The sequence below is a fragment of the Plecotus auritus genome (genome assembly GCF_963455305.1).
Source record: "Plecotus auritus genome assembly, chromosome: 2".
Taxonomy (NCBI): domain Eukaryota; kingdom Metazoa; phylum Chordata; class Mammalia; order Chiroptera; family Vespertilionidae; genus Plecotus; species Plecotus auritus.
This window is the reverse complement of record NC_137771.1, coordinates 27,408,120-27,434,258: the sequence shown is the minus strand read 5'-3', so window position 1 is coordinate 27,434,258 and position 26,139 is coordinate 27,408,120. Positions and strand designations below refer to the sequence as shown.

The 26,139-nt window shown below is 51.3% G+C and overlaps 2 protein-coding genes across 6 annotated transcripts; one reads left to right on the top strand and one right to left on the bottom strand.

Annotated features, from left to right (window-relative positions):
* The first annotated feature begins 469 nt into the window (after nt 1-469).
* On the top strand, nt 470-10,887 carry TSPAN1 (tetraspanin 1). Of its 2 annotated transcripts, none has more exons than XM_080655369.1 (9): nt 470-593; nt 6,057-6,184; nt 6,625-6,689; nt 9,118-9,324; nt 9,534-9,608; nt 9,725-9,823; nt 9,903-10,052; nt 10,164-10,247; nt 10,433-10,887. In XM_080655369.1, exons 3-9 carry the CDS (start codon nt 6,633-6,635, stop codon nt 10,478-10,480), a joined length of 720 nt encoding a protein of 239 aa, XP_080511495.1. In that variant the 5' UTR covers nt 470-593; nt 6,057-6,184; nt 6,625-6,632; the 3' UTR covers nt 10,481-10,887. The 2 variants fall into 2 exon arrangements, with proteins under 2 accessions (XP_080511495.1, XP_080511496.1); XM_080655370.1 differs by lacking the exon at nt 470-593 and adding an exon at nt 4,829-5,399.
* A 2,062-nt stretch (nt 10,888-12,949) lies between these two features.
* On the bottom strand, nt 12,950-22,864 carry POMGNT1 (protein O-linked mannose N-acetylglucosaminyltransferase 1 (beta 1,2-)). Of its 4 annotated transcripts, none has more exons than XR_013959887.1 (23): nt 22,749-22,864; nt 22,114-22,280; nt 21,408-21,522; nt 21,163-21,281; nt 20,435-20,500; nt 20,231-20,344; nt 19,267-19,384; nt 18,978-19,076; nt 18,688-18,815; nt 18,275-18,345; nt 17,961-18,036; nt 17,682-17,765; nt 17,552-17,593; nt 17,299-17,357; nt 16,894-16,966; nt 16,683-16,811; nt 16,473-16,598; nt 14,709-14,773; nt 14,471-14,515; nt 14,127-14,262; nt 13,696-13,805; nt 13,359-13,611; nt 12,950-13,277 (listed from the first exon to the last, which is right to left on the bottom strand). XR_013959887.1 is itself a non-coding variant. In XM_080655410.1 (23 exons), the coding sequence occupies exons 2-22, from the start codon at nt 22,231-22,233 to the stop codon at nt 13,524-13,526; spliced, it is 1,983 nt and encodes a 660-aa protein (XP_080511536.1). In that variant the 5' UTR covers nt 22,234-22,280; nt 22,749-22,864; the 3' UTR covers nt 12,950-13,204; nt 13,496-13,523. The 4 variants fall into 4 exon arrangements, 2 of the variants coding, with proteins under 2 accessions (XP_080511536.1, XP_080511535.1); XR_013959888.1 differs by having other exon boundaries at nt 12,950-13,204; nt 13,455-13,611; XM_080655410.1 differs by having other exon boundaries at nt 12,950-13,204; nt 13,496-13,611.
* Nucleotides 22,865-26,139: the final 3,275 nt, after the last annotated feature.

Genomic DNA, 26,139 nt, shown 5'->3' with positions numbered 1-26,139 from the left:
GGAAGAACTCCCACTGTCTTGCTCGCTGCTTTATCTCTAGAACTTGGCACCCGCCCTGGCACATAGCAGGCACTACTGACTGAGACAGAGTTTCAGATTGAAAAGCAGAAGCAGAGGCACTCCAGGGGCTGGAGATCAGCCAGGTCAGCTCACCTAACCAAGGCCCCTGCTCCAACCTGCCACACAGCCCAAGCCTTCTCCTCTGGCCTGGGAGCCCAGTATTCTCAGCCTCTGGGGAGCTCTGGCAGGGTGGGAGAGAGTGAGCCTTATCCCAGTCATCCACGGGGTCACCTGGACTAGGGTGGTGGGTGCCCTCTGGCTGCTGTTGCCTCTGGAGTCTGGACTGGATGGGGAGGAGAGGTGGGAGCCTGGAGGGGGAAGGGCAGTGGAGGAGCCAGCATTGCAGAGGGAGCTAAAAATAGCCAGAAGAGATGATGTCATCGGGTTCCCACAGCTCAGCACCCCCTCACTCACACACATACAGACTTACTCTCACAGACACAGATACACACAGACACAGTGGGGGCATGCATACACACACGCACACTCACACTTGTATAGGGGTCCCAGGGCTGCAGGGGCAGGGAAGTCTGGTGAGTGTGTCTGCATGCATGTGTGTATGTCTGTGTGTCTGGGTTGGCATGAGTTTGATTGCATGTGTCTATATCCTTGTGTTTGAGTGCATGCATGCTTGTGTGTGTGTTCACTTGTAGGCATGTGGATGTGTTACATGTGTCATGTGACAAGGTCTATGTGTCTTAGTGTCTGTGCATATCTCTGTTTATAGGCATGAACTTGCAAGCATGTGTATTTGATACATTGTGCATCTGTGAGTCCACTTATATTTACATGTCTGCACGGATTGTGTCATGTGTCCTTATATGTGTGGGCCCCCTTGTAAGCCTTGGGTACTAGCCCAGCCACCTTTCAGCTCTGATTGAGGTTCAGCACACCCCCAATACCCTGAGGAATCTCATCCCCCACCCAATACTGTCTGGCCACGGTATGTCAGGGAATTCTCTGTCCCTCCCCTCCTCTCAGGGTCCCATTCTCTGGCAGGCTTTGGAGTAGATGGACACAGACACAATTCATTTTCTCCCCACAAGCTTCCTGAACCCCAGGGGCCAGGCCAAAGGTCTCAACCCTCAGGGAAGGGAGCCCTGGAACTGGAGCCAGATTTGGGGACCTTGAGACACACACTAACCCATGCATAAAGTGACACTTTAGAGACACGGCCCTTCACAATGTTTCCTGTCACTGAGACACAATGCCATGGAGACACATCCCGCAGAAACCCAGTTACACCCAGTGGCACATGGGCACACACTCAGAAATTCAAATGGAAAATCCCCGGGCCAGAATGCTTAGCACCCTCCCTCTTTCTGGACTCAAGCTGTCTTGCCCCACCCCCAGCGGCCTGGCTCAGCTGTTTTCCTGTCCTGGAAAATACTGACCTCAGAGAGTGACTGGGGGCTGAAGGTGGTACACCCTCTCAGAAGCAACCATTTCCTTGTTCAGGCTGCCCCCTCCCCCTTGTGACCTTCATTCCCCTTAGCAGAGCGGATGCCTCTCTCTGGTACACCCATACCCTCACAAACACACCTTAACACTCACAGCTGGCCACAGAGGCACATTCGATTGCAAAGGCGTACTCGGTCACATGTCCACTTATATTCCCATTGTTCTGGTCTCACACACGCTCTCAGACACACACACCAGCAGCTACACCTACACACTGACCATCCCAGGCACACAGAGCCACATACGCCGCACTGAATCATTCACAGGGTTACATACAAGCAGTGAAATCTCTTTCCTCCTATCCTTTTCTGATCTGTGCCTCTATCTTCCTCTCCAAGGACCTGGCTCACTATAGGTTCCAAGTTGTCTATGGAGACCCCTTTCCCTGTGTAGATGGGAGGGCAAGGCAGGAAGGCCCTTACCTCATAGGGTATATCAAAAGCTGAAGCCAAAGATGGGGAGTTGGTGCGTGTTGCTGACCTTGTCCTGTCCTTCCACTGTCTAACTGTGATCCCTGCTGCTGTCACTGAAGCCTGTCCCAGCCCTCATACCCTGCAGTCAGCTGCAAATACCTCAGAGTGGAGTAGGCAGAAATGATTGTATTTGGCTGCTATTCACCACCCATGGCCCCCAGAAGGTACAGATCCGGAGCCAGCCAAGCTTCTGGACTAGTTTCTGGGCATTTCTAGAGGATCAGAAAGCTGCCAGGTTGACAGAGGCGTCTGAGAACTGAGGAGAGGAATGAGAGGGAAGAGTGTGAGGAAGGCAGCAAGCAGTCCTGGAGCTCCACTGCTCTTAGATTCACCCACTTCCCCAAGCCCTCCCCTTCCAGCCAATATGTCTTCCATTAAGACTCTCCGCCTTTTAGGGAGACCGCCATCAAGACCCCTCCATACCTTTGGGGTGATATATCACAAAGCATGTGCCCCTTGAATGCCTACGCAGGGCTAAGGTGGGGGAAACTTCAGTGACCCTGTTTTTCCAACCCCAGATCCTGGCTCGGGGCCCTTGGCTAACCTTGCAGTGGAAGGATCCACACACTGGTGGTAACATTGTGGGTGTTGTTGATATCTCTGGCCATGGTGGCAAGATTGGTGGCTGCAGTGGTGGCAGTTGGGCTTTGGGGTTTCTGCCGGTACCTTCTGCGGCTACACTTGAACATCTTGGGAAACCTGGGCCGAGGCCAGCCCATACCTGGCCTGCGGTAAGGGGAACGTAAGCCCTGGGGCCGAGGGGCACGGACAAGCTGAGAAGGCCCCATGGGCACAGAAAGCTTCTGTAAGTGTGCCCAAGGGTGCTGCTGGCCAGGGCAGCTGAGGTCTTTATGACATACAGAGTGGGTGGGGCTCTTTATTACAGGTCCTGGTCCCCGGCCCCTCCCCATAGGTCAGCTTCTCTCCATGGGTCAGCCCAGCCAGAAAACCTCAGCTAGGCCCCTTGGGAAAAAGGAACTCGGAGTAGGGGAAAATCACTTCTTTATTTTCTCACTCATCCACATTAACAATATTAACAATTTTATTGAGCACTTACTATGTACCAAATATGATACCAAGTACCTTACAAACATATCTCATGTAATACTACAACAACCCTACAAGGAAATTCTGTAATTATTCCCATTTCATATACACGCGACTCTTGTTATTTATGGTAGTAATGTTCTAATAAAGCTACCACTATGAACACTGAATTAGCAAATATTGAACCAATGCTCCTAGGAGAAGTACAGGGTTAGATTCCTACCAGGTCATAACATTTTCATCAATTGATTGATCAGCACATTGCCTAGTTTTACGTGTTTCTGTGTTTAAAGATGCCTAATTTAAAAATTAATGTTGACTCATTAACATTGAACTCATAGCCAATAGCACTATAACTTATACCTGAATGAAGTTCATATAACACACATGTGTCCTTTGGAAGTCTTACGCTTAGCAATATTAGATAGCACTTCAGCATGACTTTGGGGCCGTTTAAACAGCAAAATCACCAACAAAAAGCCCCCAAATGCAAAAAACATGACACTAAAAAGACCACATTGTGTTACATTGTAATAGCTGAAATGAGAAGGCAGGGTGTTCTCCTGTTCAACCTCAGCTAAGAACATGCAAGTTGGGCAACTCAAATTTTTTGCAGCTGTATACATGTCTGTGAATAACCTCAAAAGTACCATGAATATTGGTTTGGGGTTACAAATCAATTTTAATGAATAGGTAAATTCATAATATGTAATCTGTGAATGATGAAGGTTGATCGTATAAGGAAATTGAGGTTCAGGTGAAGTCACACAATCAGGGTCAAGCAGGGGTTCAGATCCATCATGGCCAAGGTCCAAAGCCCTGACATTTAACTCTTGCTCTTCTGCACTCATTCATTCAGTCATTCAGGAAATGTTCACTAACAAACTCATATGTGCAGGACACTGGGGACATAGATTAATGTGACCTGGTTCCAGTTCTTCCCGAGACAAAAGAGAAAGCCATGTGGACAATCAGTGCAGGTAGAGAAATGGCTAGGTCACGAGGGGATGTAAGAGGTTCCAACCCTGGGTTTATCTCCTTTCTTGTAGGAGACAGAAACGTCAATGGCTCTGCTAGGCCTTGCTCTGAGTTCTTGTGGAACTTTGGGCTTGCTCCTTTCCCTCTAAATCTTAGCCCTCTCTTCCTTTCCCCCGTATTCCACCTGTACAGGCCCCTTCCCCACCTCCACCTTGTCTCTTTTCCCTCAGGAGACAGCTAGGAGACTGAGGGGGCCCTCCACACCACATTCAAAGTCCCTACACCTTCTGCCCTTCCAGCTTCCATTCTTGCCATCCTCAGTCTTAGCAACCGACCCAGCCCCCATCAACTTCTAGCCACTACACCTATAAACCCACCTGCCCTGTAAACCCATCTTCTTACTCAAGTCCCAGACCAAGGCCTCTTTCCCTGCTCTTTCGGGAAGGCAGTCCTTCCGGCCTTTTTCAAGATTCCATCAATGTAGACAGTCCGTTTGATGGGTAAGACGTAGACACTGGCACCAGACTGACTGGGCTGAATGAATACTGGCTCTGCCGCTTATAAGCTGTGTGAGAATGGCAAGAACTTAACCTTTCTGTGCCTCTGTTTCCCCATATTTAAAAAGGAGATAAGAGCCCTGGCTGGTTTGGTTCAGTGGATAGAGTGTCGGACCTCAGACTGAGGGGTCCCGATTTGATTCAGGTCAAGGGCATGTACCTCTAGGCTCGATGTGTCTCTCTCACATTGATGTTTCTGTCTCTCCCCCTCCCTTCCACTTTCTCTGGAAATCAATGGGAAAATATCCTCAGGTAAGGATTAAAAATAAAAAGGAGATAAGAGAATCTATCTCACATGAGTGTTGTGAAGGAGAATGATTTACTGTATATGTATTGCATTTAAAACATGATCCGTACAAATACTGTGTTATCAGCTTCCCCTCTCTTGTCTCTTCAGCTGCCTCCTCCCATTACAAAAACAAAACACATTTTAAAACCCACTTTGTCCATGCCATACCCCCTCTGGCTGGGACTGTCCCCACTCGGACCTTTTTACACTAAGGTCACTTATGTCCCAGATTGGGGAGAAAATCTCTTTTTAAAGCCCTGTGACAATTCTATTTTACTGACTAGACATTAAAACCAAGTCTGAGAAATGCCCCTAGGGTCACACAGCTAATAAGCAGCAGAACCAGGATTTGAGCACCTGGTCTGAGTGACTCAAAAGCCAGGACTGTGCCAGCACCTCCATCAGGAATGTTGGAATAGGAAGTGGGATGGCAGCCTCGATGGACTAATGAAGGTGGTGGGCATTCCAGGGCCTTACAGCTGGGCACTGATGCTTTCGTGAGACCATGGTGCCACCTGCTGGCAGAAAGGGAAGGTGTGTACACAGAGTGCTAAGGGAAGAAGGGAAGAAGAGAAGTTGGGGAGAGAAAAGGGTGGAGAGAGAGAAGAGTGAAGAGGAGAGATGAAGGGAGGAAGAAGATGGGGAATTTGATCTTTTTGTGAAAGAAAAAGGACTAGGAGCTTTTTGTTATTCAAAGGAGGGAGCAGAAGCTGCCAAACCTTGGTCACTGCCTTGAAAGTGCATGTGTGTGTGTGTGTGTGTGTGTGTGTAGAGGGGTGTGTGTGTGTGTGTGTGTGTGTGTGTACTTGTGAGCACCAGTAGGTGTTTTTATTTGTGTGTGAATATATAGATGGCAACTTGGGTAGATGTGTATGCCTGTGAGCACAGCATGTAGGGTGTGTATGAATGTATCTGTAGATACAGGGTAAGAAACATACATGCACTGTGGTGGTGGGGGGCACTCCGAAGTTCTGGGGCCCCGCCCATCCCAGATTTCTCTCCCTTCTCAGATCAGGAAGGGTATTGCCCATGCTTGGAATTGGCAGGTGGAGGCCCACTGCTCTTGTGGCTGTGGGGATGGATCTCCAGGCAGCAGGGGGCAGCAGGAGCAAGAGAAGGCCTAAAGTCTGGGGTGGAGCAGGCAGGCAGGCAGGCAGAAGAAAGCCTTTAAAACACCTGCCCCGCCTGCAGGTGAGCAGTGGCGTGTGAGAGCCAGCTCTGTGTCTGCCCACTCAGTGGCAGTTCCCTGAAGCTGTCTGTCCCCTCTGGAGCCTCAGCAGATCCTTCTTTCAGAAGTCACTACCAAGAGTCCTGAACAGGTGCGTGATGGCTAGGGTAGAGATTATCTTATGAAGGGAACTCAATCTGAAAGCAGGTTCGGGGAGCTGGAAGGACTGTGGGGAGGGCCCTGGAGGAGTCTACTCTTGGTTTGGGGAGGGTTCACGAATATATAGGTGCCAGGGAAGGGCATGGAGTGACCTACAATGTGGAAATTGGGCTTGGGTGTGGGGGGATGCACCCGGAGTGTTAGGATCTGAGTGTCAGGTGCTGGTTGAGGGTCTGGGCAGTACAGAGAGGTAGGAGTGTCAGGATGGGAATTGGGAAAAGTCCTGAGGTGTCCGAGTCCAGATGCAGGGGAAGCTTGGTAATATATGGGTTCTGAAGTCTGGAGTCTGATTTGTCAGGGTTCAATGTCAGGGCCAGGGCCAGCCTGGGGGTTGCAGGGGGAGGTTCTAACTCATACATGTCTGCCTCCCAGGAGCCATCATGCAGTGCTACAGCTTCATTAAGACCATGATGATCTTATTCAATTTTCTCATCTTCGTAAGTATGGGGGTTGTGAGCTCTTTGGAGCTCCCTACAGGGGTGGGTCACAACCTGAGCAGAGCTCAAGCTGGGGAATTGGAGCCACTGTGCCCAGAGTCTCCTGAAAGTTTCCCCTTATGATGCAGAGGTCTCCCCAAATGCTGAGTTCACTCAGTAGCCTGGATGACACATAAGTTGGAGTAGAGAAACTTGGGGATCCCCTCCCTTCCAGGAAGCTTTAGCCCAAACTTAAGGCAGGGCAGGTTAATGGGAACAATTCTCTCCTTTTCATAGCATTGAGGCCCAGAGGGGAGAAGGAGTTTGCCCTAAGTCACCTACTGTGGGAGGAAATTTGGTGGCCTCTGTATGATGGGGAGCTGAAAGAGAAGACCCAGACCCTCACAGAAGAAGGTCTGCCTTAAGCAGCCCTATTCATTAAACACACATTTATAGCCTAAGATTCAGTGCTGAATGCTGGGGTAACAGGTGAGCAAGCTCTTTCTCTGCCCTGGAGGTCCTCAGTTCCAGCAGGCCAGATAGGTAGACAGTTACAGCACAGTATTTCTGGCGTTAGCACAGGGGCTAAGGGAGACCATAGGAGAGGGGTGAACTCCACCTGGTCAGAAAAGAAAGACTTCCTAGAGAAAATAGCTGAGGCTGGGGATTTTCCCTGTGTGAGGGAACTGTAAAGCATGCAGAAAGGCCCAGAGGCAGTAAAATCAGACATTGCTCAGAAAACCAGGAGCAGATTATGTGGGGCATGTTTGAGGAAGCTGAGCAATGAGGCATAAACCCTGGAGATGGTGGTGGAGATGGGGAGAAATGTACAAAGTAGACAAAGGAGAAAGCCTCAGATGGTGGCTGAGGGATGCAAGAGGAGGCAAGGGAGACAGAGGTCTTGGAGATGATGCCCATGCTTGTGGCATGAGCAACCTGGGGTATACCATAGGCAGCTCAGAGTTGCAGCTCAGGTGGGAACTGGACATGGATAGTGAAAGTCATGTGCCTGTCGGTGGTCATGGAAGCCACTCAGTAGGTGAGAGCACTCAGGGAAAGTGAACTCCAAGAAGCCCAGCTCATAAGGAATAAGTGGAGAAATGGTCACCAGGAAGCAGATGGAGAAAGAGCAAGGGAGGAAAACAAGGAGAGCGAGATAGAGAGGCCAAGGAGGATATTGCATCTAGCGCCTCCCAGATTTAGCATAGGATGTCACCGGAGACCTGGGAGCCACATTAGAGTGGGTTAGAGTGAGTAAAAGGTGAGGAAGTGGAGACATGGAGTGTAGATGAATTTGAAGAAATTGGTCTGGGGTAAGTAAAACACTCTGACTCTAGTGTGGGCTGTGTCTTGGGCTCCCTTTGGCTTTGGAGAACCAGCCGTTATTCATGTATGTGGAGAAGACAATAGGATCCCATCAATTTGGACAGTAAAGACTCTGGCCGGAGGGGGTTAAAGGCAAATCCGGTTTGGTTTCTGTCCTCTGTTGCCCAGACCTTGCCAGGCTGGGCAGGGCAGGGCAGGACAGGCCTCAGACTCCTTGAAATTTGACCCTGCAGGCTGAAAGTCCAGCTTTTTGTCCTTGGGCAAACATGTCTGGAATCCAGCCATGGTCTGCCACTTCACTCCTGGTTCTAGCCTCAGTTCCTATAACTGGAAAGTGGGGACTGGGCACCAAAGTTATGTCAGGATCATTCATCCCCTGAAGCTCTGGATCCCAAAGGCTTCGCTTTAAGAGCTTTGGGAACTGGGCAGTGCCCTCCTCCCCATTCTGGGCCTCAGGATTCCCTCTGAGGTTTGGAGCTGAGCTAGGAAGCCTCCAAGAGCTCTGACTGTACTCCCCCTCGGTCTCTACGAGGAGAGGTCTAGGCTGGATAAAGGGCAGGCCTGGAGTCGAACCTTGGAAGGGAGCCAAATGGGGCCCCAGGGTAGGTGTCCCTTCTCACCACCTTCCTCTCCAAGGTTGGGAGTAGGTGTAAACTTCAACCCCGCCTTCGTTACCGTGGTTACTGTTGAGCCTGCTCAATGCTACCACCCCCCTGTTTCCACCTATCAGAGGACATAGGTGTTCCAGGCACCCATAGCCTGGGGAGGAAATAGGGTTGGGTAGGTGCTCACCTGCTTGTTTTCATCCTAGCTATGTGGCAGGACCCTGGCATCGGTGAGGGAAAGTCTGGGCACCCTCTTGCCACCCTCCCCCACCACAGGGATATTTTAGGAACCTCTGATCCCATTTATATCTGCCTAGGTGTGCAGCCTGGTGCTGGCTGTGGGTATCCCAGCTCTCATCCTTCTGTCTTTACAGGATGTTTTTCCTCCCTAAAGGATGAGTTTTTAGACTCCTTAGCCAATAAAAGGGGAAATTTCTCATCTCCCATTTTCCTGACTCAACTGTGTGGTAGGGAACTGCTTGCCAGCACTGTTTCAAGGTCTGCTTCTCTGTCTCCAGCTGTGTGGTGTGGCCCTGCTGGCAGTGGGGATCTGGGTGTCAGTCGATGGGCCATCCTTCCTGGAGATCTTCGGGCCGCTGTCGTCCAGTGCCATGCAGTTTGTCAACGTGGGCTACTTCCTCATCGCAGCTGGCGTTGTGCTCTTTGCTCTTGGTTTCCTGGGCTGCTACGGTGCTCACACTGAGAACAAGTGTGCCCTCATGATGGTGTGTCAAACTCAGCTCCACAGGCCCATAACCAAGGCTTGGGGTCCCCTCACCTTTGACACCAGGCCCTGGGGCTCCCCAAACCCTCTTCTGGACTCCAAGGGCCTCAGCGAAGGGGCCCCTGCCTCCTTTTTATGGGGGTGGGTTAGGGCAAGGAATTCATAAGGGACTGTCTCTCCCTAAAATTGAGACTCCTGTTTCCTATTCAGTTCTTCTTCATCCTCCTCATCATCTTCATTGCTGAGGTGGCAGCTGCTGTGGTCGCCTTGGTGTATACTTCAGTGGTGAGGATTGAGGATGGGGCAAGGGAGTAAGGTTGGGCAAAGTCCTGGAAGTGGGTTGTGGCCTGTGAATGGCCACCTTGCCTATCAGGCCCTAAACACTGGCCTGCTCTACCCAGGCTGAGCACTTCCTGACATTGCTGGCAGTGCAAACCATCAAGAAGGACTATGGTTCCCAGAAAGACTTCACACAAGTGTGGAACAGCACCATGGAAGGGGTAAGGTGGGCTGGGGAGGTTTTGGAGTGGGGAGAAAGGGGCAAGGCCCCCATGACCACCCTCCCCTCCTTGTCTCCAGCTCAAGTGCTGTGGCTTCAACAACTACACGGATTTTGAGGAGTCTCCCTACTTCACAGATAACAAGGTCTTTCCCCCATACTGTTGCTTTGATGATGTCAATGGCACGGAACCCTGCACCAAGAAGAGGGCCGAGGACAAACCTGTACAGGTGTGGGCTGGCATGGAAGTTTGGGGCTGCTTTAATGGCCTCAGAGTGCTGAAAGCAGGGGGAGGGGAGGAGGCAGGAGCTGACTACAGATGCTCTTTTCCCTTCTCCAAGGGTTGCTTCAATCAGCTTCTGAGTGACATCCGAACCAATGCAGTCACTGTGGGTGGTGTGGCGGCCGGAATTGGAGGCTTGGAGGTAAGGGGGTGAGAAGGTTGGAGCAGGATGTCCCCACTGGAACAGAGCTGCTTGTCCCATCTATGAGGCCTCTCTAGAGGACACAGACTTCTAACAGTTTCATGTAGGGAGTTTGGGGGGCAGGGGACTAAAGCTTAAGGACCATGATCATGTCCCCTCATCTCTCCCTATTCCCTCCCCACCAGCTGGCTGCCATGATTGTGTCCATGTATCTGTACTGCAATTTGAAATAAGTCTGCCTCTGCCTCCGCCACTGCTCCTGCCACACAGGAACTGGGACGAGCACCCTGGCACTGCCAAAGGCCATGATCAGGGTGGCGACGGGATCTAGCAGTGTCATTTGGACCAGAGTGGGGCCACATAGGGACCACCCCTTCAGGCTGTGCCTGACTTTGTCTTCCATTGATGGGGTTGGGGCCCACCTGTTCCAGAGCCAGTTCTCCTGCCCATTCCTCCAGTCTGTCTCTCAAACCCTTGATACCCCTTCAGGCCAACAGGAGCTCTTGGTGACCCCAGTACTCCACTGGGGAATAAGGCACCCTGTATCCTGAGCACATGCAAAATTAGCAATAACCGGGCGGATGTGTAGAAGGCACTTCAGAATTCATAAACCAATTAAATTGTTTCTATTGGGACTCTTTTCATGTGTATCATTGGGGAGAGGGGCCCATCTTGTCTAAACTGGTCTCAGATTCCTGTGGGGCTAGAGACACAGACGGCCCCTGAAAAGGTAGCAGAAGAGGAGTGGAGTGGAGGTGGGTTGCTGTTTTTTTTCTCCATGTGAATTCCAGGCTTGGGAGGGAGCATAACAGGGATGGCCGAGAGGGCACTGAGGGAGGAGGTGGGGGCTGGGTCAGCCTGCCTTCCTATAATGTGGGAGGACTTTGGACTGAAACTACTCATTCCTGAGTAGGGGCACTGGACCAGAAAGCTATGAAAATAACGAGCTTGTGCCCAAGTGGGGGCGGGGGACATAAAAAATATTGCCAGGGCAATGGGAGGGCGTCACTCCTTAGACTCCGAGAAGCCCTCTGGAAGCCTCATTGGAGGATCGGATCCAAGCTGCCGACCCTTCCCACTCAGGCAAAGCCCCACACTGGTCCCTGCTTTGGGGACTTCAGAAAGAACATGTATTCTTGGTCTTGGTCTGCCTGGTGCTCTTCAGATCTGATCTCCGTTTTGTCTTAACCACCCCCATGCTCAAGAAACTGGGCCTAGAAAGGCCATGTGACTAGTTCCAGGCCCACACTATCTGACACGGCGACAGATTTCCCAGAAGGCCAGAATCCCCCACAGATCTGATTGCTGCTGAACCGGGAGCACTAAGGAGGCAGCTATGGATGGAGAACATGGTGTCTGCTATCAAGCAAAGCCCAGTCTGGCTAACCAGTCCTCCTCTTGTTTCCCTTTGACCCCTGGACCCCTCTTCCCAGGTTTTTCTAAGGTAGCCAGGAACTGCCACCTGTTTCTGAGCCCAGAGAGGAAGTGACCTGGCCAGAGCCATACAGTGCCTGAGAGCTAGTTTGAGGCCAAAATTAGGAGCCTGCTGGGGGGTGGGCAGGGAGAGCAATAAACCCCTTCCCCACTTTACTATGCCTTGCACACACAACTCCTGAGATGGATCAAGGCTTTCTTGAAGGTGGGTACTACCAGTAACATCAAGAAGTACTCAGCTTGGGTGGGGCAGGCCAGTGTTTAGGGCCTGACAGGGAAGGTTGCTGATTTGTTTGCCCAGGGTGGGCCTCCGCCTCATAGAGAGCTAATTGCTCCACAATCTGGCTGTTATGGCACCTCAAACACTATCTCTAGCTACAGCAAACACTGAAGTCAGCAGGGTGGCAAGAAACGTCCTAACCACACACCACCCGTGCCATCGCCGACCTGAGCGCCAGGCACCTGTGGGGGAGGCAGGGGCATAGAGCTGGTGAAAGGGCGGGAGTTCCTGCCTTCCTGGCCAAGGCTCTACAGGTGCTCACCAGGCTCGCCTCACACGGGCTCCGTTTCTCAAAAAGTGTTCTGTACACACACTCCTGATCCTAAGTCCTTCACAGCTCCCTTAAATGTCATACTTCCCCTGCTTGGGGTATCTCATCCATTCCCTGTAGACAATTCCATTCATTTCCTGGTATCTTTATGACTTAGATCTTCTTAACCTCTCTGGATCACTGACTGGGTGAGAATCTGATGAAAACAATGGCTTTTCTTCAGAAAAAATGCCCAGCTATGAAATCTGCATACAGTGCCCTAATGGCCACAGAAATCCTTGTTCCTGTCTCCGTCTGCAGCCCAGTTCTAGCCTCCTGAATGATGCCCAACCCGGTTCTGTCTCACCCACTTTCTTCCCGCCCATGCCTCACTATACTCACGTGTCCTCCCATTGCCTTCCCACACCTAAGTATCTCTTTTTGCTCCATATCTGGGGACAAGTGCCTGGCCTTGACAAGCCAAGCAGGAAACAGGTTGGTGGTTAAACAGTGGGAAAAGGGTGTGGGGTGGCTACTCCAAGCTCAGCCCCAACAGGTCAGGCTCTAGGGTGGAGCCTAGGGAAAAACCTTGAAGTTTAAGACTTGGGCATCCCCTGGTGGCCAAATGGCCCCAAACGGAAGATAAACCCTATGGAGGGCAGTAAGGAAAACTCACCATCCATCATGACCATTCTCTCTCTCTCACACACACACACGCACAATCAAGAGACACATACATAGAGGTTTTCTCCTTTTTTAATCAATGACCACCTTATCCAGCTTTGGAAACCTGGACAAAGATGAGGCTGAGAAGGGGCCTGGTTCAGGGTGAGGGTCTCTGAGTGCGTCTGCATCAGTGGGCGGGCCCCTGCTGGGCCTGTCCAGGAGTTGGGCACAGCAGTTTCCTGAGTGAGAGCCAGCCACACCCTCAGGGCAGCACCCCAGTCCATAAAAGAATCAAGGTCCTTCCGGCTTCACCCTGTTTCCAAGGCCCTCGGGACAGTAAATAAATAGGTTAAATTCTGATCCAGGCTTGGGAGGAGGGAGTATAAAAGGGCAGGATCAGCTGCTCAGGTATCCCAGCCACTATCCTGCCCTTTCCCAACAAGGAAGTAAATAAATAGACCTCCAACTCAGAAAGAGGGGCGTTGGAATAGGGGAACCCTCCCCTTGAAGTTAGTAATTAAGTCTCATGTTAAAAACAAACCAGCCCCAACCCCTGCCAGTGTCTACAAAATCCTACATGATGGGGTGACGGGCTAGCCTGCCTGGGGTACACAGTACCCAGCCCTGCAGGGTCCCGGAGGAGGTCTCATGTCTGTTCTGCAGCTCCTGGGGCTCCCTCCTCCTTTGGGGGCGGCTCTAGGAAAATTGGGGTGATTGATAGTGGCTTCTTCACCCTGGGAAGGTAATAGGAAAGAGGTCATTAGCTATGTCCCATCCAGCCAGTCTCCCATTTCCAAGGGCAGAAAAGAGTCACTCACGAGTAGGGGGAGGCTGGGACCCCCACGACCAGAAAGTGGTTCTTCTTCCGAAACAACCTCCACAGGCCCCGGTGGTTGCCACGCACATCCAAGTCCCAGATATGGAGGCACTGTGGGGTGGCGTACAGGGAGAGGCATGGGTCAGAGAGCTGTGGGGAGGGGCCACTGAGGACCCAAGGCCCAGCCCCATCCCTCCTCAGCAGCCTCCTCAATTTGCAAAAGATAGCATCTTTTCTTTTTCTTTTTACAATCTCTCAAATTGATTTTTTTCTTAAAGTACTTCTAATAAGAGGTAGCATCTTTTAAAATATAAATCTGGACAAGGAGGTTGAAAGATGGGTCTGAAAGTGCAATGAAAAGGTTCTAAGGTAAAAGGCTCCCTGTGTCCTGGGGGAAGGGGTATTTCTAGGGTAGGTGTGGTATAGGGGCACCTTGGCAAGCTGAGTCCAGGTGGTGAAATCATCATCTTTCTCCATTCGGATAAAGGCCACGTAGGTATGGCCCTCTGTGTCTGGCAGGAAAGAGTCTTCACAAGGATTCTTGCTATGGTCCAAAACCTCGGCTTCACTGCAGTGGGGGGAGCGGAGTAAGGTCCTCACTCATGAGTGTATCACACAAGTCCCCTTGCTTAGTTGTTGCCGTCTTGAAATTCTTATTTTGAACAAGGAGCCCTGTTTTTCATTTTGCAGTGGGCCCCACAAATTATGAGGCCTAGACCCGAGTATTTGACTCCTCCTCACTCCCTGCCACATACCCCTAATGCCCTAGGCCATACCTAAGCAGCCGGTGAACTTCCACTTCATAAGCTTCCTTCTTCAGACTAAAGGAGAGGGAGAAATGGTTCAAGGGAGAGGGTAGCCCCAAGTTCCCAGGAGCAGGACTGGGGTTCACATGGGAACTGGGGGACAGCAGGCTGGGATAAACATACAGGCCTCAGGGTTGGAAGGGACTGTCAAATAATGGTCATCAAGACTCCCAGATATCCTACCCCTTGCCCTGTCCCCAGCCCCTACCTGTCCACGTTCCTGAGCTGGACACCTGGAACCGTGTTGAACTTGTGCTTCTTGAAGTAGGCCTCCTGGAGTGGGTGTGAAGGTGCAAATCAGAGCCTTCCATTGTCTGGCCCACACCTGCCCACTGACCCACTACATATCCACAGGCCCACAAATTAAGTCCTGGACCTGTAAAGGTCCCTCTAATTTCCTTGTCTTCCTGTCCTCTTTGCAATATCCTTGGCGGGTTTTTATTGCCTTTAATTTGGGCTTAAGCATTGCCAGAGAGCTCATTTCCACACCAGCAGCTCATGCCACTGACCCCTGAGCTAGTTAGTCCCTGTCCCCAGTGGTTCTCCCTGGACCAGCTGTTCCGGATCCACAGAAGCCAGGAACAGGTCCTGCAGTGGGTAGTGGGCAAAGGGGCTGGCTGGACTGGGAGAGGAAACTCCTGTGACTAAGGTGCTGAGGTAAATGCCTGCCCCTCCCTCAAATGAGTGGAGGTCTTGTATTAGCTGGTCTCTGAGGGCCCTTCTGACTTCTAGGAAGTTTCAAGCTGGAAGCTGTCCATTCCTTCAGGCTGGACTGTCTCAAGGCCTCTCTTGCTATAAGTGGGGAGTGGCCCTTTGGACACAGCCATATAGGGGGTGGAAACCTGGGGACCTCCCTGTTCAGGCCGCAGAACTTCCAAGGACAGGAGAGGGCAGAACTTGCAGGGCTGGATATGTGCTTGGCAGCAGAAATACTCTCCCCACACCCACAGCCTCGTGCTAAGAATAGTAATAATAAAAATGATACCAGCTAACCCTTATATAATGCTTACAGTTCAACGCATTTTGCATATAGCAACTCATTTAAACCTCATAACCTCACAACCCTACTAGGTAAACAGTATTTTAATTCTCATTTTACAAATAAAAAAACTGAGGTAAAAGAGGATCAGCAGGCCCAACAGTTTGGCTCAGTGGTTGAGCATTTACCCATGAACCAGGAGGCCATGGTTCGATTCTCAGTCAGGGCACATGCTGGGGTTGCTGGCTTGATCCCTAGTAGGGGGTGTGCAGGAGGCAGCTGATCAATGATTCTTTTTTTTCTTTTTTTTAAATATATTTTATTGATATTCCACGGAGAGGAAGGGAGAGGGATAGAGAGCTAGAAACATCGATGAGAGGGAAACATCGATCAGCTGCCTCCTGCACACCTCCCACTGGGGAAGTGCCCGCAACCAAGGTACATGCCCTTGACCGGAATCGAACCTGGGACCCTTCAGTCCATAGGCCGACGCTCTATCCACTGAGCCAAACCGGTTTTGGCTGATCAATGATTCTTATCATTGATGTTTCTCTCTCTCTCTCTCTCTCTTCCTCTCTCTGAAATCAATAAAAATATTTTTTTATTTTTTTAAGAGGATCGGTAGCCCTGGCTAGGTGACTCTGTTGGCTGGAGCATCATCCCGTACACCAAAAGGTTTTGGGTTTGATTCCTGGTCAGGGCACACACCTAGGTTGTGGGTTCGATCCCCAGTAGGGGCATGTAGGGAGGCAACCTATCAATGTTTCCCTCTTATATCAATGTTTCTCTCTCTTTCTCTAAAAATAAAAAAAACAACATATCCTCAGGTAAAGATAAAAAAAAAAAAAAAAAAGAGGTTCAGTAATTTCCCCAGGGTTACATAGCTAGTGAGAGGCAGACCTGGGGTTGCTCCAGAGTCCATGCTCTTTGTGCTATCTGCCATACTGTGCCCCGCCCCCTCCCGCCCTCACCCCCAACATCCCTCCCACTCACATGGAAGTAGCCATTCATGTTGAGGCCCACGATGCCAAAGTGGTAGGATCGGGAAACGTCAGGAATGATGCACTCTCGGCCTCGGCGTTGTTCAGGCATCCGCATCCACATGTCCCAGTCCCAGAGCTGGGGGCATGGAAGATTGTGAAGGTTAAGAGATTTGGAGCTGGTAGAGGAACCCAGCTCACTTACCCTACCCTGGCAGAACACCTTTTCTGGTGTGGGCCACTTGGGCTCAAGCTCCTCCTTATACAAAGACTTCCTCAGCACCCAGCCTAGCCCAGGCATGGTCTCCACGCGGTACAGCAATGCTGGGTCCTCGGCCGTGTGTTCATACCCCTGGGGATAGGAGACCAAGGTGGGAGGTATTAGCTCGGGACCTCTACAAACTTCCCAGCCGACCCCTGGCCTCTCAGCCTACCTGGTCATTCCAGGCAGAGATACAGTACAGACTGTCATCCTCCTCCAGCAGGTGGATGGATTGGCTCAGGAAACTGAGAGAGGCAGGGTCCAGGGGTTCAGGGAGGGACAAGGACAAACCCAGTCATACAGTGATACACAAAGGGCTGGAGATGGGACTCAAAAGTCAAGCCCCCTTGTTCTTCCCCTTAAATCTCCAGACACATTCTCCATTGATCCTTTCAACTCTCTACTCCAGCCCAACACCTGCCACTCAACATTTGCTCAGACTTTTCCCCCACCTTTGAGCTTGCTTCCTCCAGAAAGCTCTCCAAGACACCTCACTGCCTTCTTCCTTTGAGACCCAGTCAAGCAAAGAGGCCCCATGCAGCTTACAGAAGTTGCAATGGAAAGGCATTCCCCTCACCTGAAAAAATCCACAGCAATGTCCAGGTCTTCTTCCAAAACCACAGCAAACTTGGCTTCCTGCAGCGGGAGGGGGACAACATGATCCCAAGGGGACCATTCCAACCTCATGTCTCCTCCACCCTCATCCCACTTCTCAGGCAGCACTCTCCACACTTTCCAGGTAAGGGGGACGAAGAGCTTGCTACATAAGGCCAGACTTTATGCTCATGTTTCCCCTCCCTGGGCCCACGAGTTTTGTTCTTACTACTCACCGGAAACAGGTTGAAAGTGGCAGTGAGGCTGGCCTTGTAGTGCTGGGTGGGGAACAGAAACAGGCACATGAGCTTTAGGGTGGACGGTGCTGCCAGGTGTCTGCCCCTTCCATCCCTGCCAAGGCAGTACCTGAGACACGCGGGCATTCTTGATGCTGATGGGAGTGTGCTGGATGCCCCTCAAACCAAAGAGTGCCACAACGTCCATGGGCTCCTGGGGGGCATGGCCACTGGTCATCCAATGAGCCACCTCCCCCCTGCCCACCTCTGCAGGCCCTGACATGCCAAGCCCTCCACATTTCACAGCCCTTGCCTGGGCTATCTCCCTTGCCAGTCCTCAGTGATCACTGCTACTCAGCACTTGAAACACTGTGCTCTGCCCCACCCAAAGCCCCCAAATCCCACTCACCTCATAATAGCCATCAATGAACACAGTTATCATCTGGGGAGACACTCCCTGGGCTGAGAGCAGAGAGCGCAGCATCCTGGGGAGCCCAAGGATAAGTTAGGCCTCTTTGTCAAACCCCCCCGCCCCCCCGCCAACGCAGGGCTCCCCCGTGTTCATAGCTGGGCCCACATTCCCCATGTTCACCCACATATGTAAATGGACCTAGAATCTTCCTGCCCACCTCAAGAGTTCCTCCTACAGATAGGTGAGCCTGGGGTTCCCACCCACTGAGCACCCTCCTGTTCGTGCTGGATGCAGCCCACTGCCAGGCTCACCTGTACAGGTAATTGGGCCGGTTCCCTGCAATGACAGCCACAGGAACATTGAGGACCTTGTTGTCTGGGAGCTAAGTGAGAAACAGCTTTTAACTCTTGCCTTATTCCCTCTTCAAACTGGGATCGCTACCAAGGGAAGAGTTCCTGAGGGGTGAGGGGGACTTCAGGGAAAAGGCAGAGAGTCTTCCCTGTCCTGGACCCTCCACACACTCAGCCCAACTCTGACTCTGGGCCTTTGCTCACATGGCCTGCCCTCCCTCCCCAGGATGCCCCATCTTTCAGAGCTCAGTGTAAATCCTCAGCTCCTGGTTCCCTCCCAGGCTGAGGTAGAGAAAGCCCAACCTGGATCTGTCCTAGGGCCCCTTGACAAGCTGGGAAGGAGTCCAAGCATTACTGCCTAAGGCCCCACTCACTGGGTCAGGGCTGAACTCGATGGGTGTGGGGTCCTTGCAGCTGCACACACTCCCATAGCCCTCAACTTTGCTGCAGAAGCGCCGGCGGCGACGGTTCAGCTCTGTGTCTGCCCAGTGGCACTCTGCCTCTGAGGGAAAGATAGGGTCAACAGGATGGGGGCATGAGGCCAGTGTGGTCTGAAGAATTCCAGGCACCCAGTCAAGAGAATAAAGCCCCATGAAGAGGAGCCAAATGCCCAGCCCAGCCCAGCCCAAGCACTGCCCCAGAGCCCAGCCCCCACTAATCCCACCTTCAGCTGAGCTCAGCGGCACATCTGTCTTCAGTAGGACTGGGTCCCCCCAGGAGGAAAGGGCAGGTGACTTAGAATGCTTCTCCCCGAGGACAGGACCTGGCAAGGGGCAGGAACGAGGAATAATGGGGGCCCCAGACTCTAGTTTTGGAGCTTCTTCCCATCTCCCTGCCCACTTTCATCCAACTCACCACCACTGGCACCTACTTGCTTCCCTCCCCACCCCATCGGGGGTTCTGCTCCCCTAGGCCCTTAATACTACAGAGTGGATGGACTATGGTGCCGGCACCTCCTTTTCGTCCCACGAAGGCCCAGGTGTCCCTCCAGCCCAGAGCAGGGCCGGCCTGGCTGCCTAAGCTCCTCAGTAGAGCCTTGGCTGTGTCCTTGAGATGGAAGGAGCCCTCGTCCTGGGAGACCAGAGAAGGTGGTCAGCCTGACCAGCACAGTCCAGGAGACCTGGCCTCATGGAGCACCAACTAAGTGTCAAGCACCATGTCAAATCTTTTCCTTAAATTATCACAACAACCCTCTGTGAATACCATCATTCCACAGATAAGAAAACTGAAGGCTTAGGGAGAAATCTGAGAATCATCCGAAGTCACCAGGCTAATAAATCCTTACCATAATCCCACACAATATGCACCTCTGTCCCCTGCTCTCTCTCTCTGCCCTCTTCCCCACTCTTTCCCCCTCCCTTATTCTGCTCTAGCTCCCCTGGCATCCTTGCTGTTCTTCAAGTATGCCAAGTACCTTCCCACTTCAGGGCCTTTACACGTACCCTTCTTTCTATTTAGAATGCTCTTCCTCCAGATATTTGCATGGCTCCCTCCACACTTCCTCCAGCATTCTGCTCACATGCCATTTCCTAACAGAGGCCTTCCCTTTCTAAAATACATCCCCCATCACTCTGTCTCCCTTTCTTTATTTTCTTCCTCATGTAAGTTATCATTTCCAGACATTAAACATTTATTTAGCTACTTTTTAAAAAATCTTGCTCTGCTGGAGCAAACTCCTTAAGGGTAGGGATCTGTCTTGCTTCCCATTGTAGCCCCCGTACCCACAGCAGTGCCTGGCACACAGTATGTGCTCAGTAACTATATGCTCAATTAATAAAAATAACAAGGCTAGTATTGGAACCTGAGTTACCTTCCTCCAGAGTCTCTTCTCAGTGTGCCATATTAGGGGCATAGAACACAGGGCCATGGTAGGATTGGAGCTGGGTCTTAGGGGATGGGGCCAGGGTAGTCACTGACCTTGACAGTGCAGATGAGTACTCGGCCGGGTGCCACCATGTTGAGGAACAGAACCATGGCCTCATCCTCATGAGGTGAGTATGTGTCAAACACACGCTTTGCCATCACATGGCCCTGGCAAAGCACATACCACCTGTGAGTATGTATCACCAGCAGGGAGGACTCAGCTTTGGCCCTCCAGGTCCCCTACCCCTAGAACCTCACCGTGGCCTGGTTGAGGACGATGACATGGATACCCCGGCCCTGCTCCCGGGCCTCATCCTCCAGTACCTAACAGGGTGGCAGAGACAAAGTCCAACTCTTCACTCTGGCATTCAAGGTCTCTGTCTTACTGGCACTTAAGAAAAACAACAACTGCATGAAATGAAACCTCTCTTCCTGCCTATCTATGCCTCTTACACAATTCTCTTCCAACCCAGCTTGAAGGCCACCTCTTCCAGGAAGCCTCCATAGCACCCCATCAAAAGAGCTCACATCTCTCTACGACCTTCCCCTCCACGGCGTTCACGGCTCTTAGAGCACCTGACTGTCTCTGCCTCATGCTGGAGACATCACGCTCTTTTAGATTAAACCCCTCTAAGTAGGGCCAGGTCTGATTACTTTCAGGTCCCAGTGCCTGGGACAAGGCTAAGGCTAATGAAGGGATCAGGAAGTAATTATGACATAAATAACAATGAATTAACTACCTACTAATACTAATAATTACTCCTGATAAAATCCTACCACATATAACATACTTCATATACTTTTCATTTAATCCTGACAAGTAGAAATCATGATTAGTCCCAGGTTACAGATGAGGAACTGAGGCCTCCAAAGTCACACACGTAGAAATTGGCAGAGGTACAGTTCCTACCCAGGCAGTGGATCCCAGGGCCAGTGGACTACCCCCTGAATAGAAAGGAGTGTACACCAGACACCAGCCCACTCACCGTAGTGCCATCCACTGCCACATATACTTTGCTGCGGCTTGAATATACCTCCACATCCAGGACCCTTCGGGGTCCGCTGCCTCTGCGCCGTGGGGGCTCCAATCGGCCCAGGGCCTCATCTGTGACGATACAACAGGTCATGAAGGTAGTCTCAGCCTTTGGGATCTGCCTGCTGTTTCAGCTGTGAGATCCCAGGGAACCCCCGCCTTACACACACACCAATCCCATGCTCAGCCTTGCCCCACCATAGTCTTGCTCCGGCTCCGCATCTTCATTGGCTTCACTGATTGCTCGTCGTGTGTCCAGGATCAACTTGATGTTGACAATGACAGTCACCAGTAGGAAAAGCACAGCCCCTGTCTGAGGGGAGGAGTGAGGATGACTAAAGAGGGATACTCCCTCCAGATCACTGAGGGTCTCCCTGCAAGGAGGGCCCTGCCTGCAGTGATGGCACAGGAAGAACCTGGGGTCTTTCTCTCCTCCTGTTGGCCCAGCTCTACTCTTCCAACCAGGGTCCAGTTCCATGACCCCCTTCCTCAGGGACACCCCCGACCTTCCCTTCTTCCCTTCCCAGAGCTCCTGTAGTTTTCAATGTGAGGCTTTGATTGCCTCGGTTCCCTCCACAATTAGTTCCTAGAGATGGAGCCAGTCCCAGAGAACGAGCTGAGCATCAGAAGACCTGGGTCCCAGCGCTGACTGCCTGACTGGTGTGGGCTCCTGGGCAAAGCCTTTTAATCAGACTTCATGCTTCTGTCGGAAGCCTAGAAGGCTGTTCTGGGCCCACACCACTACCTGGCAGGGACATGACACAAAGAGGTTTCCCCACGAGGAACCTGTTGCTCCTCCCCTTTCTAGGGTGGTGAGGGCAGCCAAGAAGGGTTCCAGTGCTTATGGTCTAGGCTGGGGTAAGGCTGGGAGGAAGCCGCTATGAGGTGTGGGACATCTCTATACCTGACAGAATCTCCGCAGGGCCCGCTGGTTGGTCAGTTTATACTTCCAGGTAAGATACCAGCTCCTCTTCTTGCGAGCCCCAAAGGGCTTGATGAGGGGGCTGGGTTTCCAGTCGTCCATGCCGGATAGGAGGGTCACCACCGTCCTGAACCCATGCCTTCAGGAAACTGAGGGGACCAGAGGATCACATGGAGTAAGGTGTTCTTCCTAAAGTCTGATGCCTCTGGGGAGGTGGGGAGGACCTCCCAGTAACTCTTCCCTGCAGGCATCCATACTGTGTGACCTGGGAAAAGTGGCTCAACTTTTCTGGGAAGGAAACCTTCAGATGGGTCAGATCACCTGGAAACTCCCCTGGGACTGGGAAACTGACAGGCTGCCCAGGGACCCAGAGGAAGAGGGCAAATAATCGGCTTTCAAGGCTCATCAGCCCCCAAAAGGACCAAGCCCCAGGCCTTCCCAGTCCTGGGATGGGCAAGGGCGGCGGCTTCCCCCAGCCCCCCATCCTCCGCACCCTTCCACCCTCGCCCCCTCCTATCTGGTCCCGCTCTTCTCCTCGCAGGGGTCGGGGCCGCCTGAGGCCTCGGGAGACCTGCCCGGCCGCGCTCCCCTCCCAGAACCCGCCCAGGAGCACTCACGGTTCAGGGGCCCTGGGCCCCGCTCGGGGCCCTCTCGGGCCGGAACCGCTCAGCCCGGCCCGCCGCGGCCTCCGCCTCCTCCATGCCGCTCGTGGCCCCGCCCCGGCCGCCCGGCCCGCCTCCCCGCTTCCGCCGCCGCCGCTGCGGGGTGAGAGGGCGGCGGGCGGCGCCTAGGGCGGCAGCGGCGGGGTGGTGTGTAACCCGCGACCCGCAAGTCCCCCCTCCGCAGCTTCGCGGCACGCTGGCGGGGTGGGTGCTGGGGAGGAGCTGCTTCCCCACCTCCAGCACCGCCAGGTGGCAAACCCGATTCCAGTGGGAGTCCTGGAGCCTTGAACTAGACCTCAAGGCACCCAGGGTCTGGGACCACTGGCCTTGGACACAACTACCGTCCCCGGAGCTTGGGGAAGGCTGCACCCAGGTCTGAGGCATGCGCCGCCTCTGAAGGCTAAAGGGAATTAAAAACCTGGTTCTACCACTCACCTAGATCTTGGGCAAGTCACTTCACGTCTCAGTCTAGGTTCCCTTCTTTGTGGAATGGGAATACGCTTGTTTGGTGCTTACTCTATGCCAGTCACTGTTCTAAGCACTTCGTACTAACTCATTTAGTTCCACAGCTCCATGAGGTAGGCACTACTACTATCCCAATCTTGTAGAGGAAGAAAATGAGGCCCAATGTCACGAAGTTGGGAGAACTCAACTCAAATCCTAACTGCCTGGCTCCAGATTTCACTCTTTTTTTTTTAACCCTCACCCGAGGATATTTTTCCATTGATTTTTTAAAATATATTTTATTGATTTTTTTACAGAGAGGAAGGGAGAGGGAGAGGTAGTTAGAAACATCGTTGAGAGAGAAACATTGATCAGCTGCCTCCTGCACACTCCCTACTGGGGATGTGCCCACAACCAAGGTACATGCCCTTGACCGCAATCGAACCTGGGACCCTTGAGTCCGCAGGCGGACGCTCTATCCACTGAGCCAAACCAGTTAAGGCTCCATTGATTTTTAGAGAGAGTGGAAAAGAGAGGAAAAGACAGAAACATGGATGTGAGAGAATCATATCGATAGGTTGCCTCCTGCACGAGCCAGGACCAGGGAGGAGCCTGCAACAGAGATACAAGTCCTTGCCCTGAATGGAACCCGGGACCCTTCAGGCTGAAGGCTGCTGCTTTATCCACTCAGCCAAATGGGGCTAGGGCCAGACTTCCCTCTTAATCCCTGCACTATACTAACAATAATAATAGTTATATGTGAAGATTAAGTGAAATAATACATATACACAGGACTTCGCTTACCACAATGAAACAACAAATCGTTTCTCTCTTCCTGTCTTTCTCTACTCTCTCTAAAATCAATAACAGCGACAACAAAAAGAATCACTTGGAGGACTTGTTAAAACATAAATGGCTGGGTCGCATTCTTAGAGTTTTTGATTCAGCAGGCCAGGGCCAAGCAGAATACTGCATTTCTAACAAGTTTCCAGGGGACAGTGATGCTTATCTTAAGTGAGTGGGTAGCCATGGAAGAATTTTAGGCAGGGAAGCAACATAATCCAATTTAAGAGAATATTTACTGTTTGTGGACTAAAAGGAGACAGAGGAAGCCAGAAGACCAGTTAGTTATTTTTGAACTCTCCACATTCCACCTGCTTCCTAAATGGTGGGATGATATCCCTCAAAATGTTAACAATATCCATGAATCAAGAGATACTGAGGAAAAATGTTACTTAAAATTACAAAGATAGCCCTAACCCGTTTGGCTCAGTGGATAGAGCATCGGCCTGCAGACTCAAGGGTCCCAGGTTTGATTCCAGTCAAGGGCATGTACCTTGGTGTGGGCACATCCCCAGTGGGGGGGGTGTGCAGGAGGCAGCTGATTGATGTTTCTCATCGATATTTCTAACTCTCTATCCCTCTCCCTTCCTCTCTGTAAGAAATCAATAAAATACATTTTAAAAAAAATAAAATGGACATAAATTTTAAAAAAATTACAAAGATAACCAGTATATAAACTAAGATTAAGGCTAAAAATATTTAGGGCCAATGGAAGAAGGGAACTACAGAGTGAGGTAAATCCATATTTATCATAATAGGAAGTCAGTAGACAATGTTTAAATTTAAGAAACAGTGGTATAGCCCTGCTGGTGTGGCTCAGTGGTGGAGCGTCTACCTATGAACCAGGAGGTCACGTTTTGATTCCCAGTCAGGGCACATGCCTGGATTGTGGGCTTGAGCCCCAGTGGGGAGCATGCAGAAGGCAGCCAATCAATGATGCTCTCCCATCATTGATGTTTCTATCTCTCCCTCTCCCTTTCTCTCTGAAATCAATAAAAATAATTTTTAAAAGAAATAGTGGTATAGCCCTAGCTGGTTTGGCTCAGTGGATAGAGTGTTGGCCCTTGGACTGGAGGGTCCTGGGTTCAATTCCAGTCTAAGGGCATGTACCTCTCGGTTGCAGGCTCGATCCCAGCGTTGGTCTGGGGCGCATGTGGGAAGCAACCAACTAATGTATCTCTCTCACATGGATGTTTCACTCTCTATCTCTCCTCCTCCCTTCCACTCTCTCTCTAAAAATCAATGGAAAAACATCCTTGGTTGAGGATTAACAGAAAGAAAGAAAGAGAGGAAGGAAGAAAGGAAGGGAGGAAGGAAGAAAGGAAGGGAGGAAGGAAGAAAGAAAAGAAAGAAATAGTGGTATAAACCTATTGTGGGGTTATAAGTATAAATATTAGGGAAAAACAGCTAAAAGTGATTGCCTCTTGGGATTGGTACTAGAGGTGGGAAAGGATAGGGCAGGTGTAACTAATTATCTTTTATCCTATAACCATGGGCTGGAATTACTTGGATTAAAAACCAAAATCAGCCCTAGCCGGTTTGGCTCAGTGGATAGAGCTTCGGCCTGCGGACTGAAAGGTCCCGGGTTCGATTCCGGTCAAGGGCATGTACCTTGGTTGCGGGCACATCCCCAGTAGGGGGTGTGCAGGAGGCAGCTGATCGATGTTTCTCTCTCATCGATGTTTCTAACTCTCTATCCCTCTCCCTTCCTCTCTGTAAAAAATCAATAAAATATATTAAAAAAAAAAATCAAGCCCAGCCAGTGTTGCTCAGTGGTTGAGCATTGACCTATGAACCAGGAGGTCACAGTTCAGTTCCCAGCCTGGCACGTGCCCAGGTTTCAGGCTCAATCCCCAGTAGGCAGCATGCAGGAGGCTGACAATCAATGACTCTCTCCCATCATTGATGTTTCTATCTCTCTCTCCCTCTCACTTCTCTCTGAAATCAACAACAAAAAAAATTTTTTTTAATCAAGCCAAAGCATAGTTTTTCATGGCTCCTCATTGCCTGTAGAATAAAATCCAAGCACCTTAGAATTGGCTACACAGGCAGTGTCAGT

Bases quoted from the DNA above. Each gene is read 5' to 3' on its own strand.
- POMGNT1 (XM_080655409.1), bottom strand. From the start codon at position 22,233: ATGGACGACTGGAAACCCAGCCCCCTCATCAAGCCCTTTGGGGCTCGC. The intron at 20,501-21,162 runs GTGAGTGGGCTG...CCACCCTGTTAG, and splicing joins TGGCAGTGGATGGCACTACG to GTACTGGAGGATGAGGCCCG. The intron at 19,077-19,266 runs GTGCCGGCACCA...GCCCCTTGCCAG, and splicing joins CTTCGTGGGACGAAAAGGAG to GTCCTGTCCTCGGGGAGAAG.
- TSPAN1 (XM_080655369.1), top strand. From the start codon at position 6,633: ATGCAGTGCTACAGCTTCATTAAGACCATGATGATCTTATTCAATTTT. The intron at 10,053-10,163 runs GTGTGGGCTGGC...CCCTTCTCCAAG, and splicing joins CCGAGGACAAACCTGTACAG to GGTTGCTTCAATCAGCTTCT. The intron at 10,248-10,432 runs GTAAGGGGGTGA...CCTCCCCACCAG, and splicing joins CCGGAATTGGAGGCTTGGAG to CTGGCTGCCATGATTGTGTC.